The 21,180-nt window shown below is 39.5% G+C and overlaps 1 protein-coding gene and 2 long non-coding RNA genes across 3 annotated transcripts; all 3 read left to right on the forward strand.

Moving 5' to 3' along the window:
* The first annotated feature begins 4,734 nt into the window (after positions 1-4,734).
* LOC110939056 lies at positions 4,735-5,157 on the forward strand. Its single transcript, XR_002591927.1, has 2 exons — positions 4,735-4,883; positions 4,958-5,157. It is a non-coding gene; the product is annotated as an uncharacterized LOC110939056 (long non-coding RNA).
* A 3,591-nt stretch (positions 5,158-8,748) lies between these two features.
* On the forward strand, positions 8,749-19,365 carry LOC110939057. Its single transcript, XR_002591928.2, has 3 exons — positions 8,749-8,830; positions 8,917-8,986; positions 19,263-19,365. It is a non-coding gene; the product is annotated as an uncharacterized LOC110939057 (long non-coding RNA).
* Positions 19,366-19,832: 467 nt separating this feature from the next.
* On the forward strand, positions 19,833-20,891 carry LOC110943482 (putative F-box only protein 15). Its single transcript, XM_022185230.1, has one exon. It carries the CDS (start codon positions 19,833-19,835, stop codon positions 20,889-20,891), a length of 1,059 nt encoding a protein of 352 aa, XP_022040922.1.
* Positions 20,892-21,180: the final 289 nt, after the last annotated feature.

The raw sequence follows: 21,180 nt of genomic DNA on the forward strand, positions 1-21,180 counted from the left end.
TTAAGGCGGAATACCAGAAGCCTTCGGGACTTCTGCAGCAACCAGAGATTCCCAAGTGGAAGTGGGAACAAATCTCTATGGATTTTATTACAAAGTTGCCAAGAACGCCAAGAGGCCATGACACTATTTGGGTAATAGTGGATCGCTTAACGAAGTCAGCACACTTCCTACCTATCCGAGAGAAGGATAATACGAGCAAACTGGCCGAAATTTACATGAGAGAGATTGTTACACGCCATGGAGTACCTCTCTCGATTATCTCTGATAGAGACGGAAGGTTCGTGTCAAGGATATGGCAATCCTTCCAGGAAGCTTTTGGCTTAAAGTTGAATCTGAGCACTGCGTTTCACCCACAGACCGACGGTCAAAGCGAGCGGACGATTCAGACATTGGAGGACATGCTGAGAGCATGTGTTATGGATTTAGGCGGTAGCTGGGATAAACATTTGCCTCTGGTTGAGTTTTCATACAACAACAGCTACCACACCAGTATTGGTGCCGCGCCATTTGAAGCTTTATATGGGCGCAAGTGCAGATCACCGCTTTGTTGGGCTGACGCAGGTGATAGACAATTGGTTGGTCCTGAAGTGGTACAGGAAACCACAGATAAGATCGCACAGATACGAGACCGCATCAGTGCGGCTCGTGACAGGCAGAAAGCCTACGCGGATCGAAGCAGGAAACCTCTAGAGTTTGAGGTTGGTGAGATGGTTTTGTTGAAGGTATCACCCTGGAAGGGTGTGGCACGCTTTGGGAAACGTGGAAAGTTGAACCCGAGGTATATTGGACCATTCAAGATCTTGGAGAGAATCGGGTTAGTAGCTTACAAGTTGGATTTACCTGCTGAACTGAACGGTGTTCACGATACATTCCATGTATCCAATCTGAAGAAGAGTCCAACTCAAGTTACCGTTGCCATTCCCACCGACGAAATTCATGTTGACGACACGCTCCATTTCGTTGAAGAACCTGTTGAGGTCACGGATTGGAAAGTAAACAAGACCCGCCGGAGCAGTGTCAAGCTCGTCAAAGTTCGTTGGAATGCTAGACATGGTCCTGAATTCACCTGGGAGCGTGAGGACCGAATGAAAGAGAAATACCCCCACTTATTTCCTAAGAACCCTGCTTCTACAAACAGAACTTAAAATTTCGGGACGAAATTTTTCTAACGGGGGGAGAATGTGACAACCCTCACTAAACCAGGTAACCGTACGATTTAATTAATAACTAATTGCTGCTTAATCACTGTGCTTAACTGAAATTGCTGACGAACTGCTACTTGATTTCTAGTACTTGTATATTCCTGCATCATACTTTGATTTCCGTCACTACATTATTTACACGTTGAACCTTAGTGACAAACATGATGCACTAAAGCACAGTAGCATTAGAACGGATAACCTATTGAACATGCTGATAAAGCCAGCATCAGGCAGACACTGCCTCTAAGGGCCTGTATGAGCCAGAAATATTTTACTACACCCATAGTGAGTGTAGGGATACAAGGGTTGTAAAACTGCATCTCTAGGAATAAGATATAATGACTGGATGTGCCTAAAACGTACTCTAAGCACAAGCCACAGCAATTTTATTAACATACTAGCTTCTGGCTAACTAATAAAGTGCCAAAACATAAGGAAAATATTCCTGACACTTTGTAGAATAAGTTGTGTCACTAAAAGTATTATTTACGACACTTAAAAGCTTACTTAAGCACTTTAACGGATTACTATCCAACCGAACAACCGGACTATACCCGGAACATAAAAATATTGACAATGATATTATTGGTCTTTTTCTGAGCCAGTTAGGGTCCCTGAATACCCTAACACCCGCATTATAACACATCACACCACTAACCGAGTTAACCCCTAAACCTAACTTGGTTTAACATAACTAAACTCTAACCATGTGATTGAAATCGAACTAGACCCCCCCCCCCTCATGTAATCGGCCCAACTAGAGGGGAACACAAGAGTATAAGACTTGATTATTATATTGGTTGTGCTTAAAATCTAGAGAACATATGATCCAAGGGTTAATCACCTCAATTTTGTCTATAAGTACCTAGCTTAAACACAAGAGATCCACACTTCACATTTCACCAAAACTCTCTCTCCCTTGCCCTCTCTAGCTCACGGCCGAACACCCCTCTTGCCATCCATCCATTTTCGACTTCCACTCTCCACATTCCAAGCACATACAAGTCTTTCGGGTCACGCATTAGGAGCCTTGGAGCAAACGGAAGTGGAAGGACCTCGTTATCTTGCTTTTATCCACCACATTTTCGCATAGATTCTTCCCTAGCCCCGAGCTAGAGGTATAACACTTAAAACTCATACTCGGATCATTCTAAGGTGGTTAATAAGATTTGTAACGGTTAAAACTCGGAAACTTGCATTTTGAATCTTTAAAGTCTACTAAAACATGAATATGGTTGGTTAAAAGCTTAATACTTGTGTAAAAGTTGTAGTACTTGGAAGTGATGATTATTTAGGCCCGATCTACGTTGTGGTAGCTCGGATCATCGTTTAACCCGACTTTGTTAAGATCATAGATCTTGACATAAGCTTGTTTCTATCGGTACAAGGGTTAAAAGGTGAAACTCTACCACACGAGAAACATGAACTTGTGTAAAAGTATTTCTACTTGCAAAATAGTGTTTAAAACTAGCGGATCTACGTATCTGCAAGTGGTATTTTCAAAGGACCAAGTGTCGAGAAAAATCATGTTTCCTAAAAATCGGATAACACACTAACAAATATCATTTTTACAAACCACAAGTGTCTAAACACTTGTGAAATGAAAGATCCGGCAAAATAACAATTTTTGTAAAAGATGACGGGAAGATGTAAAGATAGATTTATTCTAAAAACGAGGTTTTTACAAGATTTAGTTACTTTACACATAGATCCACAAAATATAACGGGATCTACACTATAGTTTTCGGAAAAAACTACAAGTTCATGCGATTATACGATTTACATACTTGTCGACTAGTTTGATGTGTCGGAAATTGATTGGTTGATTTAAAGAAGTGTTGAAATGATTTTGTAAAAGAAAATGATACGCTTGAAAGCGTGGCCACCTCCAGTTACAGGGGAAACTCTGGCGAAATTTTTTCTAAAAATATAACACTTAGAATTATTTACAAGTGTTAGAATTATTTTTGATATGTTTCAAAATATATTTCGCCACGACTTTATTTACAAATATTCGGAGGTGGGATTTTCACAAAACTAAACGTGACAAATATATATTTGGTAAATATATTTTTCACAACACTGTTTATGATTATTTTGTGAAAATACACAAATATTATTTTTAGAGTAAAAATAATATTTACAAACGTTGACGAATCCAAAATAATACAAACGCTTTCACGATAAACATCTAAGTTACAACGGTAATTATTATTACCACACGATTACTAAAACGTAACTTACGCATTATACGGAAATGATTATGAACGTATATTTTATCAATGTATTATTTTTGGGGAAAAATTATGTGAAATGGAAATATAATATTTTTGAGAAAAATATTTATATTTGGAATTAGAAATGAAGATATATTAAGTGAGACTTAATATTATAAATTGAACGCACATGTATTAAATCCCCCATCCTTGGGAAGGAGATTAACTACCAAGTACATGCAAAATATAAACACGAAATAGTTGTCTAACTATTTCCCAAAAACCTAAACTATAAAGCTAAGGCACGGCCATCCGTCTAATAGAATTAGTACATGTAGGTCGTCGCACAGCTAACATTCGGAGTACTTGGTAGAGACGCACTGACTGTGAGTTCATGTCCCCCTTTTCTCTTAACTGTTTTCAGTTTTCTAAACTACGGGGGTGAAATACATGTTACTTTGATTATGAATACTTTATACATGGTATGGTTAGCGTAAGGAGGGTTACTATTTAGATCATGTGAATGGGTAGGAGGAAACTTGAGGTTATTAATCCTCAGGGTAGGACCGAGGGGCAGGAGCGATAGATCTATTTGGGTGTAGCGAGCCCAGTCCCAGGCCCAGCATAACGGACCTTGGGATGACTTTGTACCCGACGCATAAATCTGCTAGGTTTGAGCCTTCCTACTTGCATTTCACACATATCAATGGCCTTGCAAACCATTGGTGATCTCTTTTTTCCTTATTTGCTACATACCAGGATTTTGATAACTACAAAGGTTTATTTACTCACTTACACATGAACTCGCTCAACATTATTGTTGATTTTTCAACTTACATGTATTTCAGGGAATTAAAGATCTGGCACGGTATGGCACGTTTTCCCGCTGCACTAGTTTCCAAGGTCATCCGGGGTTTAGGGAATGTGACTCTTTCCTGGACAAGTCACAGTCCGTAAACTGTGTTTATGTTTTGTTGGTATTGTTGAACAAGGTTATGGTTGTTAGGGCGTGTTTCCCGTTAAAACAATGATACTATGTTTGGTTTTAAAACTTAATGGATGATTCTTGCATGTTTTTAATTCATATAGCTTTGTTATGATTAAGCTATGGTATTAAGAAGTCACACCAAATTAACCACGCTTCCGCAAAGCCAGGGTGTGACATTTTTAAATTTTTTTTTATAAATATTTTAACCCATTTGACATATGCTACAGACAAAAATGGATGCCAAAATAACTGGTTGTTCCGGTGGGCCCACAGCAGGGAAGTACAATCTACAGCTGAAAAAGCAACATTTTACTATTGTGTGAAAGACAGCTTGCTTGCTGCAGTCTCTATAATGTATCAACACTCTACAAACACTGTTTGAAAGACAGCATGCTTGCTTCAGTCTCTATAAATAATTCAGATGTATCAACACTCTACAAACACTTTACAAACCCTCAACTACACTCAACTGAAATTGTAAGTTTATCTCAGTTGAACTAATCCTACTTTCAAAACATCAACCTAACAACTTCTATTTACTTCGATTTCAGAATATATCGACTCTTTGCATCTGGATCTTGCGTTGTTTCTCGGCTCTCACATCAAGGTTTTAAATTTTTTGTCGGCTTTTCACATCTCCCTCTTGCATTGTTGTAAGTTCTTTCAAATTTCTTGGTTTTTTTGTAACTTTTAACTGTAGCTTTTAACTTTAGAAGGTTGTAAATGTTGAAATAACTGGGGTTTTTGGATCTGTATTGTTTAACTGCCTCTTTTTTTTATTAAAAAGTCGAGCTAATAGTTTTAGATCCAGATTTGATACAAACTGAATGTGTGTTTATCGAAAATTCTATACAAACTGAATTCGTATTTGTTTAACCTTTTGTAATTGATATTATCCCATGATTATATCTCCTATTGAAAATTAGTTTTAGATCCAGATTTGCATTTAAAAAAAATAAAAACCGTTACACAGTTGCAATAATATAAAACTTACACTGATGTGATACCATCAAATAAAAAATAATCATGTTGTTTGTATATGTTATTCATTACGGAATCTCATAGTATATCATGAATACACATCAATTTTTTGTTCGAAGTTCAGTTGGTTATTAATACACATCAATTTTTTGTAGAAGTTTAAGCGATGTGTATATATGTTTGTCGAATCTATTCATTGTTCTTCAAATGTAGTTATAGTCATGTGGGTAATTTATATCCCTATTTTATTAGAAATGATATTTGATGAAATAAAATACATATATAAATTGAGTATTGTTACATACCAGGTTAACATTAGATTTCATATTTTTAGAAGGGTGTTGCTAAATGTACCTCCATTGTTTCTATTTTTACTGTTTATACTCCCCCCTCAAAGTTAAAAAAAATACAGTAAGACCTTTTATTTTCTAATTCTTATAAAATTATATTTGTAAACATCTCAAGCTTTTTAGGGGTTTATCCACTTTCAATAACTTGAACTTATAAAATTATATTTGTAAACATCTCAAGCTTTTTAGGGGTTTATCCACTTTCAATAACTTGAATTTTGAATATATAAGGATTATTTCGGTCGAGTCCCCTATATAACGTAGGTTTTTGTTGTTTGTTACAAACAGAAAACCTCCTTTCTATTTCTTTGTAAACGATTTTAGAATTTATTATTCTATTCCAAATTTTAGGTGATCATTATCTATCTCAATTTAAAAAAGATAATCTATTAAATCAACCATGACCAGAATAGTTATGTGTAAACAATTTTGTTGTTCTGGTCGATAACTTCAGGTTGTCATTTACATATTAATTCCAAAAAGAAAAAAAAATCTATTAAATCAACCATGACCAGAATAGTTGATGCAAATATATAGAGCATATATATTCATCCCTAAAAAATATATTAATTGTTGGCGTTAAAATTTAGAGGCTATATTAAACATTTTAGTTTCAAAATACAATTTGAATCATTGAATATCGTAAAAAAAATTGTACCATCAATCCACCACCAAGAAATAGATGTTCGCTACTTCTTTTCGTTTTACACATTTGCTTTTCTCATTTTAAAAGATTGTATGACTACAGGTTTTTCCCTTTTCTTAATCCTTAATCATAATGAAGATCATAAATTTTAGATAATTAAGGTATAACAATGGCTTCTCACAGTAAACAATAATTTTTTTATGATTTAGCAGAATTTTAAGATCTTGTATTAGTTGAGTATTATACATATATATTTGTTGTAAAAATATAGCGACGTGAATAGCTATGTATTTTATATTATATGTATACAATATTTTATTTTAAAATAACATAATTTTAGTATGAACTTCTTGGCCCTAACTTCCGCATCTATTATAAAAATAGGGATTCTAAGGGGGTGAAACTTGACAAGTTTCAAACTAATATATTTGGAAAGGGAGGTATGAAAAGTAAAAAGGGGGTGCATTTAGCCTACCCCTTTTTAGAAAGAGGTATGGAAAGTAAAAAAGGAGGTGCCTTTAGCCAACCCCATTTATAAGATTTAAAAGTATCATTCATCATGTGTAGTATCTAAAACAGAATATGTAACAATTCTTACAAAATTCGGTTTATTTGATCGACCCAAACATGAACCGAATTTCAGTTCCAGTTCAAATGTACATCCACTTTTAATTAATCAACCTACAAACATTTCGATTCGAACAACACAAAAATTTATTATTTAAACTCTAATAATAATGAAAAAAAAAACTATTTAAGTTTTCTAAAAATCTACATTTTCAGTCACACGTTTTCGCATGAGATATAATCATATGTCATCTTCACAATTTTCAAAGATTACAATTTTATATGATCGGATAACAACATCACATCAAATAAAGAGAAAACATTTACTAAAATTAATATATTATATTACTGTTACATGAGTTTTTTTAAAGTTAATTAAGGATTAATAACACGCAAGATATGGTTTATTTTTTTTAAAGTTATATTACTATTACAAGATATGGTTTATTTTTTTAAAGCTTTCTACACTCTACATGCCTAGAAATTTCAGAAAATGGTTTTGGACAAGTTGTATTATCCCTATAGGTGTCGTCCCTATAGGGGTTTTTTCTTATAGTACAAAGCGATAGAATAGTTAGCGGTACAACATAATCTTCCGTTAACAACATTAGTTTCTAACCATATAAGTCTAAAAAGTAAGTAGTCAAATAAATTGGATACTCTAAATTCAAGTATTATCTATTTGTCTTTTTGTATTTTTCAGTTTACAAATCACTCCAAACACATATCAATTGAGAGGTATGGGCGGTGGTTATCCAATTCCCGTTGAATCACTAGGATCAACAAACCACGGACGATCATCCCATCGCCATTTAAACCTTCCTGATTCAAACCCTCTAACTTCAAACCCACCTCCGGTGGCAAACCCACCTCCGGTGTCAACCCCACCTCCGGTTTTAACCCCACCTTCGGTTTCAACCCCACCTCCAGTGGCAAACCCTGAACATGATGATCCATTTGGTTGGACGGATGAAGAGTTGAATTGGGCGTATGACTATAGCTTCGCTCAACTACAATTTAGTGGACTACAAATTGAGGGGTGCCATCGTCCGGTGCCAAACACTCCTATACTGCCTATGCATCCTCCACCTTCAAACCCCCCTTATGTGGAAAACTACAGCCAAACACAAGAACTACCGACCTGGGCTGAAGGGTACGAAACTGACCCTGGGGCGGTTTACGAACCACCATTGGATGAAAAAATGGTTTGGGAACCTTAGAACAACTTTTATGATGACTGTAGTTTTTAATTATGTATTAGTTTAAACTTAAATTTGTTGTTGTTTAATTTTAATCATGTTTTAGTTTAAATTTTATTTCTGGAGTTTTTATTTTTTTAGTTAACTAATATTGAACACTTAATAGGATATGTCTGATCATTTTTCCGTTGAAGAATTTTCATCATTGAGAAATGATAGAGCATGGTATAATATAATCTTTGTTAAGGTTGAGTTTATTTGGCATGACGTCGATGGAAAGAGATTAGTGGTTATATTTCTTGATCAACACGTAAGAACATTATTTTAATTTACTTTGTGTTATACGAGTAAGCGTTTTTCCACCACTAAATTTCTTTTCATTTTAGAGACAAAAAATTGTTGCATTCGTCCCACAACATTTGATACACAAATATAATGACGCGTCATTGATGGGTGGTTTTTTTTCGTTGAATCATTTCCAAATTGAGAATCTCAACTATCTTGAGTACCCAAAGTACCAGAATTACGTGTTAGTTTGGTCCGAGAAAAAAATTGTCATCAACGAATATATAAAGCTTTCTTCACTTATGCTTACGATTCCAAGGGGTGCTTCTTTATATCCATTGGTCCCTTCCATTATAGAATTGAAGCATGACAGGAGACCTCAAATGGATATTGTTGGTACATATTAATTCTCTATCTATAATTTTTATTAAATATATAAAACTTTATATATGGTCTATACGATTTGACTGATTTGGTTTTAGATGTGGTTGGGAGAATAATAGAAGGCAAACGTGATCGATGTTGTTTTGAACTTTCTCTTCAAGATAAGACGTACGTTATTATTTATTATTAATGTCACACCCCCAAAATCCACCTGCGGATAACACCCGCTTCGAGGGCGTGACTGACCAGGATCCAGCCACCAATTATACCGAATACTTAAGTTGATAACAAAAGTAATACTTACTATTCATAAGCTTAGCAGATATTAAGTTCAGAGTTTAAAGTTTTAAGTTCCAAAACAGTATTAAGTAGCGGAAGCATAAGTACGGTAGTTTAAAACAAAGTTCATGATTCAAAATAAGGTAACACCCATCACAAGGGTGAACAGACACTACACGTCCCCAAGCTGCAAGCTCCTTCGTCACTGGTTACCTGCAAAGCATGCAGTAAGGGGTCAACAATAATGCTGAGTGAGTTCACTAGTTGTCCAGTTTTAATTACCAAAAACTTTGTTTCACCGGTTAATTTATCCGTTTATACATGCCATGGGGAGCTACCCCAAAAGTTAGCGACTAAACTGTTTTTCCAATACCGAACACTAGGTAACCGTTGCGTATCCGCAGGATGCCCCGATGTCAATGTTCTATCATCATTGACGGATTTCTGAGTACATTAGTTCACGACCGATCCCAAACCAGGGCACGGTGTGAGGCTGGTAAACACCTAAATAGCGCTATCAACTAATAACCCGTTCGCCTAACCCGGCGACTAATCGGTATTTGTAGTAGGGACTTGAGTGATAGAGTTTCGTTTAGTGCCGTTAGTTGCAATCCGTATAAACAGTAATTAACCAAAAGGTTTCCCAATACCCGGGAAGAAAAAGTAAGTTTTGTTCCCAATAACTAGGGAAGGTATGTAAATAGTATCCCCTTTTACCAGGGGATAGGGTTGTTAGTCTCGTGTCCCAAACCACCGGGACGCATGCTTTTAAGTTGTGAACTCACCTTGGGTTGCTCGGTAGGTTTAGGTTACTTGTCAATCACGTTGGTCACCACGTCCTAACATGGTTACCGGTATAGGTCAGGTTCGGTATACAAACATTCACGTAAAACACATACTGACACGTAACATACATACAGGTAAACAGTCAAACAGAACACAACATCACAAAGTCCATTTAACAGATAGTCCAACACAGAATGGCCCAATAACTAAAATGAACAGCCCACTCGCAACCAGCTGGTCTCGAGTCGCAACCAGGTGGTTTCGGCTTGTCACGCTGTGGTTGCGAGTCGCAACCGTGGTCTCGAGTCATCACGTTTTGGTTGCGAGTCGCAACGGCGTGGTCTCGAGTCGCAATCTCGAGGTTTCGACTTGTCATGCTTTGGTTGCGAGTCGCAACCGTGTGGTTTCGAGTCGTAATGCCGTCGTTGCGAGTCGTAATCTGTCACTTTCATGTACACGTGATGATGCAGGTTTGACAGTCCACATTGTACCAAAAATTCAGGCCCAAATCCGGAAATGACCAATAAGAATTCTACAAACACTTTTCCTAAATTGACCATTACTAAAATATGGATCAAACATTGCCATTTTAAATCTTCAAACCATCTTCAACTAGTTCATCAAATGTTCATAGTTTCTAGGGTTTTCTCCTTAACAAAGTCATATATTTATGAACCAAAAAATCACATATTTACAACAAGATCATGATGCAAAATAAGAAATCATACATTATATATCCGAAACTTATGTTTAACAATCATCATTTTTGCAAGAAACTTTAAAGCATCATATGTTTGGCTATGAACACTAGTAAACTAGCATTTCTAGTTATTTTAAACATGTTTAGCAATTTTTCATACACAAGGTTTAACACACATAATCCAACTTCACAAGTTATCCAAAAATCATGTGCAACAATTTTTAACTAACCATCTTCTAGTTCATACAATATACATAAATCTTATGCACATAGTAACAACACTAACCGGTTGTGAAGAAGGAGGATGAGCCGAAAGAAAAGAAGAAAATGAGAGAAGATGAAGTGTCCGAGTGATGGTCTTGACCGAGTGTCTTGTCCGATTTGTTCCAAGCTTGAACCGAGATCAAGGAGAAGGAAAGTGGTGTTTGTAGAGGGTTTTCTAGTGAGAGAGATTAGAAGAAGTGTTGGTGTGTAAAATGAAGCAAGTGGGGAAAAGGGTGGGATTTATACAAGGGGTCACGAGTTGGGCTTGGGGGTTTCGGCCCAACCGGTTTCGGCTCAACGGCCCACTCGAGACCGAGTGGCCCACTCGCAACCGCCCGGTTGCGAGTCATGGTCTCGGGTCGTGGTTTCGGCTCTCATATATATATATATAATACATACATACATCACATATCATGCACAAAGGTCACGTTTTCATTTAATAATATTTATATTCACAAGATATTACAAGGTGATCGTTCGGAAAAAACCTCGAGTGTCACATTATCCCCAAGTTTTAAGAACTTTCGTCCCGAAAGTTGAAGCAGCCACTGCCAAGCTAGCGTGTTTTAACGGGGTGTCACATCATCCCCCCGTTAGTTTGGAATTTCGTCCCGAAATTCGGTTGTAGCTTCAGTGCTGGGGTTTTCGTTTGGGAATAACTGGGGATACTTGGACTTCATCTGGTCCTCCCGCTCCCAGGTAAACTCTGGGCCGCGCCGTGAGTTCCAACGAACTCGTACAAGGGGTATCTGGCTACGTTTGAGGGTTTTGATCTCTCGATCCGTGATCTCAATCGGTTCCTCAGTAAAGTGTAGCTGTTCATCAATAGTCAGTTCCTTAAAAGGAATTACAAGTGTTTCATCCGACAAACACTTCTTCAGGTTAGATACGTGAAAAACGTTGTGCACTGCACTCAGCTCTGCAGGCAGGTTTAATCTATAAGCAACCTTACCGATTTTCTCGGTAATTTCGAATGGTCCAACATACCGTGGATTCAGCTTGCCCCGTTTACCGAAACGGACCACACCCTTCCAGGGTGAGACTTTTAGTAGAACCCGGTCCCCGACCTGGAATTCTAACGGCTTCCTACGCTTGTCAGCGTAGCTTTTCTGACGGTCACGAGCTGCCGCCATGCGTTGCCTGATCTGCGAAATCTTTTCCGTTGTATCTACTACCAGTTCTGGGCCTGTAAGTTGACTATCACCAACTTCCGCCCAGCAGAGAGGTGATCGGCATTTACGACCGTACAATGCCTCAAAAGGTGCCGCCTGAATACTAGTGTGGTAGCTGTTATTGTAGGAGAATTCCACCAACGGTAGATGCTTCTCCCAGTTCTTGCCAAAATCGATCACACATGCTCTAAGCATGTCTTCCAGGGTTTGGATGGTGCGTTCAGACTGCCCATCCGTTTGCGGGTGGTAAGCGGTGCTCATGTCCAAACGTGAGCCAAAGGATTTGTGCATAGCTTGCCACAACTCGGAAGTAAAACGAGCGTCTCGGTCGGAAATAATAGAAGTTGGCACCCCGTGCCTGGAGACTACTTCCCTTAAATAGATTTCTGCTAAGGTAGAAAACTTGTCTGTTTCCTTAATGGCCAGAAAGTGTGCAGACTTAGTCAAACGATCTACTATCACCCAGATAGTATCATTCCCGCGTTGAGATCTAGATAGCCCTGTAACAAAATCCATGGAAATCTGTTCCCATTTCCATTTCGGGATTTCGGGTTGCTGTAGTAGGCCTGCTGGTTTCTGATACTCGATCTTGACTCTTGCGCAGGTCAAACATTTGCCAACGTAGGCTGCTATGTGGGCTTTCATGCCAGGCCACCAGTAAGTGGTCCTTAAGTCGTGGTACATCTTATCTGCACCAGGATGTACTGAATAACGGGACTTATGGGCTTCGTCCATCACAAGCTCTCGTAGATCTCCGTAAAGTGGGACCCAAATGCGCCCTGCCACATAGTAGGCGCCGTCCTCTTTCTGTTCTAGTTGTTGTCTCGATCCCCGCAGGGACTCAGCCCTGATGTTTTCCGGTTTCAGAGCTTCAACCTGAGCTTTTCGAATCTGGGTAGGGAGACTAGACTGGATGGTAAGTTGCAATGCTCGCACGCGCTTTGGTACAGTGTCTTTCCGGCTGAGGGCGTCTGCCACGACATTGGCCTTGCCCGGATGATACTTGATGGCGCACTCATAGTCATTCAGAAGTTCAACCCATCGACGTTGACGCATGTTTAATTCCTTCTGCTTAAAGATATGCTCGAGACTCCTGTGATCGGTGTAAATGGTGCACTTGGTACCGTACAGGTAATGTCTCCATATCTTAAGCGCAAATATCACTGCTCCCAGTTCTAAGTCGTGTGTAGTGTAATTCCTTTCGTGTGTCTTAAGTTGTCGAGAGGCGTAAGCAATAACTTTCTCGCGTTGCATCAACACGCAACCGAGCCCATGAATAGACGCATCGCAGTAGACCACAAAGTCGTCAGTGCCTTCAGGTAACGAGAGAATAGGAGCACTGCAGAGGTTATCCTTAAGCCTCTGAAAAGCAGATTCCTGTGCTTCATTCCACTTGTAGGTGACGCCTTTCTGAGTGAGCGTAGTGAGGGGTTGTGCAATCTTTGAGAATCCCTGGATGAATCTGCGGTAGTAACCTGCCAATCCCAAAAATTGGCGAATTTCAGTCGGAGTCTTAGGGGTAGGCCAATTCTTTATAGAGTCGATCTTAGCCGGGTCGACGTGGATTCCGTCCTTGTTAACCACGTGCCCAAGGAAATGGACTTCCCGAAGCCAGAAGTCGCATTTCGAGAACTTGGCGTACAGTTGCTCATTGCGAAGGAGTTCGAGGATAAGGCGTAGGTGCTGTTCATGCTCTTCCTGACTTTTCGAGTAGATCAAGATGTCGTCTATAAACACGATCACAAATTTGTCGAGGTAGGGTTTGCATACTCGGTTCATAAGATCCATGAACACTGCAGGGGCGTTGGTCATTCCAAAGGGCATGACGAGGAATTCATAATGACCATAACGAGTTCTGAATGCGGTTTTGGAAATATCTTCATTTCGGACCCTTAACTGATGGTAGCCTGATCGCAGGTCAATCTTGGAATAGTAGCTTGATCCTTGCAGTTGATCAAACAAATCGTCGATTCGCGGGAGAGGGTAACGATTCTTGATGGTAACCTTGTTCAACTCACGATAATCAATACACATTCGGAACGTGCCATCCTTCTTCTTAACAAAGAGTACCGGTGCTCCCCAGGGTGATGAACTAGGACGGATAAATCCTTTATCCAAAAGTTCTTGTAGTTGCGTCGAGAGTTCCTTCAATTCTGCGGGGGCTAGTCGATAAGGTGCACGAGCTATAGGCGCTGCTCCGGGAGCTAGCTCGATTTGGAATTCGACCTGACGGTGGGGAGGGAGTCCAGGTAATTCCTCAGGAAATACTTCGGGGTAGTCACGCACTACTGGAAAATCTTCAATCCTCTTTTCCTTTTCCTGCGTGTTGGTAACAAGTGCTAAGATAGCGGTGTGCCCTTTTCGTAAACACTTCTGGGCCTTCAAGAACGAGATAATGCCGGAGATTTCCCCACTTTTGCCACCTTGTACAATGAGGGGTTTGCCAGAACGGCGAGGAATACGAACTGCTTTCTCTTGACAGAGGATCTCAGCACGATGCTTGGATAACCAATCCATACCAATAACGACGTCGAAGCTTCCAAGAGTAACAGGGAAAAGGTCGATACTAAAGGTCTGACCAGACAACTCTAGTTTGCAGCCCTTGACAACATGTGAGGCCTCGATGTTTCTACCATTAGCTAACTCGACGAGGTGAGGAGAACTTAGTAACGAAAGCGGACGCTTAAGCTTCTTACTAATACGTAGGGATACATAACTAGCATCGGCACCGGAATCAAATAACACAGAAACATAACGATCATCGAGTAGGAACTTACCCGCCACGACATTGGGGTCATTCCTTGCTTCACCAGCTCCAATCACGAAAGCTCTTCCTCTAGCACCATTCCCAGCATTGTTGTCCTGATTGTTGTTCCCAGCTCCCTGATTGTTGTTGCGGTTCTGATTCAGTTCAGGGCAATCCTTCTTAAAGTGCCCCTCAGCTCCACACTTAAAACATGCCCGGTTGTTTCCCTGCTGCTGTTGTTGTTGGGGTTGTTGCTGATTCTGTCTTATTGGGAACTGGCTTCTACAATCCTTGGCGTCGTGCCCCATCTTGTGGCATCGCTGACACTGGCCCTTGTTACATGCCCCATTGTGGTGCTTGTTACACTTGTTGCACTTAGGGTAGCTTCCCCGGTAGCCACCCTGTTGCTGGGTGCCTTTGTTGTTTTCAGTTTTCCTTTGCTGTGCTGGGGCCTGAGTGGGGTTAACATCCTTGCTTTGACTTCCTTCCCACTTACGCTTGCTGTCACTAGAAGTTCCGACAGTAGCACCGATCCTTTTGGGCAACCTGCCCTCCTCTACGGCCTGATCAGTGAGTTTGTGAGCAAGTCGAACAATCGGCTGAATGGTAGTGTGGTTGGCTGAAGTGACATGGCTTCGAATTTCTGGAGCCAAACCCTTGATGTACAGTTCGATCCTTCGGTACATTGGTCGTGACATGTTTGGGCAAAGAGCAGCATAGTCGTTAGACAGCTTGGTGTAGGTTTCAATTTCCGACCCAACCATCTTGAGCTCATAGTACTCGTTTTCAAGCTTGTGGATGTCATCCCGGTGACAGTATTCATCCTTAATCATATCCTTGAAATCCTCCCATGCGGTAGCATTAGCAGTTTCCAAACCAAACATCTGAATTTGCGCCTTCCACCAAGAAAGCGCGCTTCCTTCAAGTGTAGCAGTAGCAAATTTCACCCAATTTGCAGGGGGACACTCGCAAACAGCAAAAACAGCTTCAATTTTCTCAATCCAATGCAGAAGACCTATGGCACCCTCAGTGCCGTTGAAAGGGAGAGGCTTGCAATCCATGAAAGTTTTGAAAGTACACACTGGTGGTTGCGCAGGTGCATGCTGACCTGTTCGTGAGAAGCGAAGCGTATAGGTTTAGAGGCGAAAAGTCGATGTGGCGGTAGGATCTAAACATCCTAAAACAACGAGCTTACCTATAGGGTGAGCTGCAAAAGCCGCAGCCACTGTGTTGAGCAGGTTAGTGAACTGAGCCTGCGTCATGTTAATGTTTCCTCTTCCGCGTCCACTCATTGTCTTCATAACCAGAAAACACAGTATGAGTGTGATGTCGTAGTGTAGCGAGAATGAGATAGAAGAGAGAGGCGTATCTATCTAGTTTAGGCACACTAGTACGTATATCATAACAGGAAACATAAAGCAAACAAGTAAACACTGGTCCGAGCTATGAAGTCGAATGTGCCGAGCCTTGCACTTGGAGTGTAGTGTCGTTACGAGTCACGGGTTATAGTCTGGTTTTCTCCAAAAAGATTTTTCCCCCTTTTTAAAACCAAGTTCACTATAACCAATGGCTCTGATACCAATCTGTCACACCCCCAAAATCCACCTGCGGATAACACCCGCTTCGAGGGCGTGACTGACCAGGATCCAGCCACCAATTATACCGAATACTTAAGTTGATAACAAAAGTAATACTTACTATTCATAAGCTTAGCAGATATTAAGTTCAGAGTTTAAAGTTTTAAGTTCCAAAACAGTATTAAGTAGCGGAAGCATAAGTACGGTAGTTTAAAACAAAGTTCATGATTCAAAATAAGGTAACACCCATCACAAGGGTGAACAGACACTACACGTCCCCAAGCTGCAAGCTCCTTCGTCACTGGTTACCTGCAAAGCATGCAGTAAGGGGTCAACAATAATGCTGAGTGAGTTCACTAGTTGTCCAGTTTTAATTACCAAAAACTTTGTTTCACCGGTTAATTTATCCGTTTATACATGCCATGGGGAGCTACCCCAAAAGTTAGCGACTAAACTGTTTTTCCAATACCGAACACTAGGTAACCGTTGCGTATCCGCAGGATGCCCCGATGTCAATGTTCTATCATCATTGACGGATTTCTGAGTACATTAGTTCACGACCGATCCCAAACCAGGGCACGGTGTGAGGCTGGTAAACACCTAAATAGCGCTATCAACTAATAACCCGTTCGCCTAACCCGGCGACTAATCGGTATTTGTAGTAGGGACTTGAGTGATAGAGTTTCGTTTAGTGCCGTTAGTTGCAATCCGTATAAACAGTAATTAACCAAAAGGTTTCCCAATACCCGGGAAGAAAAAGTAAGTTTTGTTCCCAATAACTAGGGAAGGTATGTAAATAGTATCCCCTTTTACCAGGGGATAGGGTTGTTAGTCTCGTGTCCCAAACCACCGGGACGCATGCTTTTAAGTTGTGAACTCACCTTGGGTTGCTCGGTAGGTTTAGGTTACTTGTCAATCACGTTGGTCACCACGTCCTAACATGGTTACCGGTATAGGTCAGGTTCGGTATACAAACATTCACGTAAAACACATACTGGCACGTAACATACATACAGGTAAACAGTCAAACAGAACACAACATCACAAAGTCCATTTAACAGATAGTCCAACACAGAATGGCCCAATAACTAAAATGAACAGCCCACTCGCAACCAGCTGGTCTCGAGTCGCAACCAGGTGGTTTCGGCTTGTCACGCTGTGGTTGCGAGTCGCAACCGTGGTCTCGAGTCATCACGTTTTGGTTGCGAGTCACAACGGCGTGGTCTCGAGTCGCAATCTCGAGGTTTCGACTTGTCATGCTTTGGTTGCGAGTCGCAACCGTGTGGTTTCGAGTCGTAATGCCGTCGTTGCGAGTCGTAATCTGTCACTTTCATGTACACGAGATGATGCAGGTTTGACAGTCCACATTGTACCAAAAATTCAGGCCCAAATCCGGAAATGACCAATAAGAATTCTACAAACACTTTTCCTAAATTGACCATTACTAAAATATGGATCAAACATTGCCATTTTAAATCTTCAAACCATCTTCAACTAGTTCATCAAATGTTCATAGTTTCTAGGGTTTTCTCCTTAACAAAGTCATATATTTATGAACCAAAAAATCACATATTTACAACAAGATCATGATGCAAAATAAGAAATCATACATTATATATCCGAAACTTATGTTTAACAATCATCATTTTTGCAAGAAACTTTAAAGCATCATATGTTTGGCTATGAACACTAGTAAACTAGCATTTCTAGTTATTTTAAACATGTTTAGCAATTTTTCATACACAAGGTTTAACACACATAATCCAACTTCACAAGTTATCCAAAAATCATGTGCAACAATTTTTAACTAACCATCTTCTAGTTCATACAATATACATAAATCTTATGCACATAGTAACAACACTAACCGGTTGTGAAGAAGGAGGATGAGCCGAAAGAAAAGAAGAAAATGAGAGAAGATGAAGTGTCCGAGTGATGGTCTTGACCGAGTGTCTTGTCCGATTTGTTCCAAGCTTGAACCGAGATCAAGGAGAAGGAAAGTGGTGTTTGTAGAGGGTTTTCTAGTGAGAGAGATTAGAAGAAGTGTTGGTGTGTAAAATGAAGCAAGTGGGGAAAAGGGTGGGATTTATACAAGGGGTCACGAGTTGGGCTTGGGGGTTTCGGCCCAACCGGTTTCGGCTCAACGGCCCACTCGAGACCGAGTGGCCCACTCGCAACCGCCCGGTTGCGAGTCATGGTCTCGGGTCGTGGTTTCGGCTCTCATATATATATATATATATAATACATACATACATCACATATCATGCACAAAGGTCACGTTTTCATTTAATAATATTTATATTCACAAGATATTACAAGGTGATCGTTCGGAAAAAACCTCGAGTGTCACAATTAACATATTACAAACATAATATGTAGGTCCCCTTGAGTCTATGGATCGTCACAGAATCGTCTATCTAACCTAGAATGCGGAATCCTCTAGATCAGATTGTAGCAGAAAACGTGTAGAACAGCAAATCACTTTCAACCGGGTTTCTATTGATTATCAAACAAACGTATTACAATCAATCAAACCCTAACCCTAATTTTCGTCCAAGCCTAATTGCTCTCACGAATTTGCTCTCTAATAACTGTTTTGGCTGATTAACCTTAACCCTAATGTCTAACCTTGTTTATATAACACAAGGTTTACAAGTGGGCTAGGTCAAGACTCTTGGGCTGCGAATTGGACAGGCCCAATTCGCCCCCATCACCCAATTCCTTGGGTTTAGTTAGCCCAAACATTACAACTAACTATTACAAAGCTAAACCCGCTAACTGTTTATCGTTTAACTAATTACAAGATATCCAAAGACCAAATCTAAGCTGTTGTCACAAACACGCACCAACATAATATTTACGTTATATGTAAGAAAATATTATTATTAGAAGAACTTTAACCCAAAATCGTAATATACAGTGGTCACACAATACAATTGTTTTTGTCTGCCCTGAAGCCTTCCGATGTTATACGTTCCATTCGAGCCGTGCAACAAAGGTCTATCATATATGTATCACGTCTCAAGTTGGTTCATCTACCATATAGTATGTTATGCTTTACACATGAACATTCTAATAATTAGTTAGATTTAATGGCTCATGTAGTTTAATAAAAGTTATATTTTATTTGTTATTTCAGTTAATATTTTGAAGTCTACGGAGTTGAGTACGATTACGTACGAACCGGATATGGTCGTGGCACGGGATATGTAAATTATGGATCGTTATCCAAGTTTGTGTTTAAGTTAGAAACACTTGGTGTTGTTATTTGTTTAGTTGTTGAATATTAAAGTCTCTCTTGGTGTTTCGTGTTTTGCTTTTTGTTTCCCTCATATTGATGTAATTGTAGAAGTATACTTTACTTTGTTATTACAAGTATGTTATATTACTTGATTTACATGTAATGGTTACACCTATTTTTCACCAAAGTATAATCTTCTTAGATTGGACAACTAAATAATCATTATCTGTCTTAAATGAAGGTATAACCATGGCTGACCTTCCTATTCATACAATCGTGTTTGAGATATTAACGAGGCTGCCAGCAAAGGATGTAGGTCATTCTAAGAGTGTATGTAAGCAATGGTATGCGTTATTGTCAACACAAGATTTCGTAAGGATACATTGTTCTCGCTCATTAGTTTCATCTAACCAGAGAGTTCTACTAATTGACGACCTAACGTGCTCTGTTCGTCCGATCATCTCTAAATCCAATGACTATGGGCCAAGCTCCATAGTTACATTTCCATTCCATCACCAAAATAATGATGTCTCAATACTTTCACATTTGAATGGATTGTTGTGTGTTTGCTTGAATCATACATACGAGCTGCTTCTTTGGAATCCAACAACTACTGCTTTCAAGCGTTTGTCAACTCCTGATTCTCATGGATTCTATATAAATAACCTTGATGCCGTTGGTTTGTACGTTGACGCTGACGATGATTACAAGGTCTTGGATATAAAGCGTAGGAGTGGTGTACTTGGTGTCTATGTTTATTCTAGGGAAGTAGACTCTTGGAGAAATATTCCTTTCATAACAAGACAAGAGTACCTAAGCCCTCATTTCAATTGGTCAGCTGGCACATTTTGTGGTGGTACTCTATATTTCACTGTTTGCGAATGTTGGCTTGGAGGTACGAAAAGGGTGATTTGTTTTGATGTTAATTCGGAGCAGTTCAAGGAGATAATCTTTCCACCCGTTCCTTCTATAGGAATGGTTCAAGGTGTTTTAGTTAATGTAAAAAATGTGCTTCACATGTTTGCTAGCACTGGCATGTTTGAGATGACAATTGACCTATGGACACTACAAGGGGATTACTGGATTAAGGTCTTATCATGTCCTCCGATCCCCCCGATATCATTATCATTGTGGTGCGATATAACACATTATGTGACAAATGGTAATTGGTTTGTGATGACTAAATTAGGGAAGTTGTTTACAATTGAAATGGATATGAAGCCCTTCGAATGTTTTTATCCCGTTTCTTGGTTTCGAGGTTTTAAGGGTGCGGTGTTTGTGCAGACCATTGTTTCACCAAGTATTTAGATTGGCTTTCACTTAATGTTATCATTATGTATGTCAATGTTTTAAGGATTTGTGTTTTTTTTTTCTCTAAGTCATGATATTCCGTTTAAGTCATGTATTTAAATGTTATCATTATGTATTTCAATGTTATCATTCGGTTTGTTTTTCTCTAAGTTATGTGTTGGAATGTTGTTATGATTTGAGAATTTCATCATCTATGATAACTCTCTTTTATTTAATTTGCAAGGTATTTGTCATTTTATCAATTTACAATGACTAATGGACTCTCAAACCCTCGAAATCATGCTTC

Source organism: Helianthus annuus, chromosome 5 (assembly GCF_002127325.2).
Source record: "Helianthus annuus cultivar XRQ/B chromosome 5, HanXRQr2.0-SUNRISE, whole genome shotgun sequence".
Classification (NCBI taxonomy): domain Eukaryota; kingdom Viridiplantae; phylum Streptophyta; class Magnoliopsida; order Asterales; family Asteraceae; genus Helianthus; species Helianthus annuus.

What these genes read in the sequence shown, in the direction of transcription:
- LOC110943482 (XM_022185230.1), top strand. Translation starts at nt 19,833, where the DNA reads ATGGCTGACCTTCCTATTCATACAATCGTGTTTGAGATATTAACGAGG.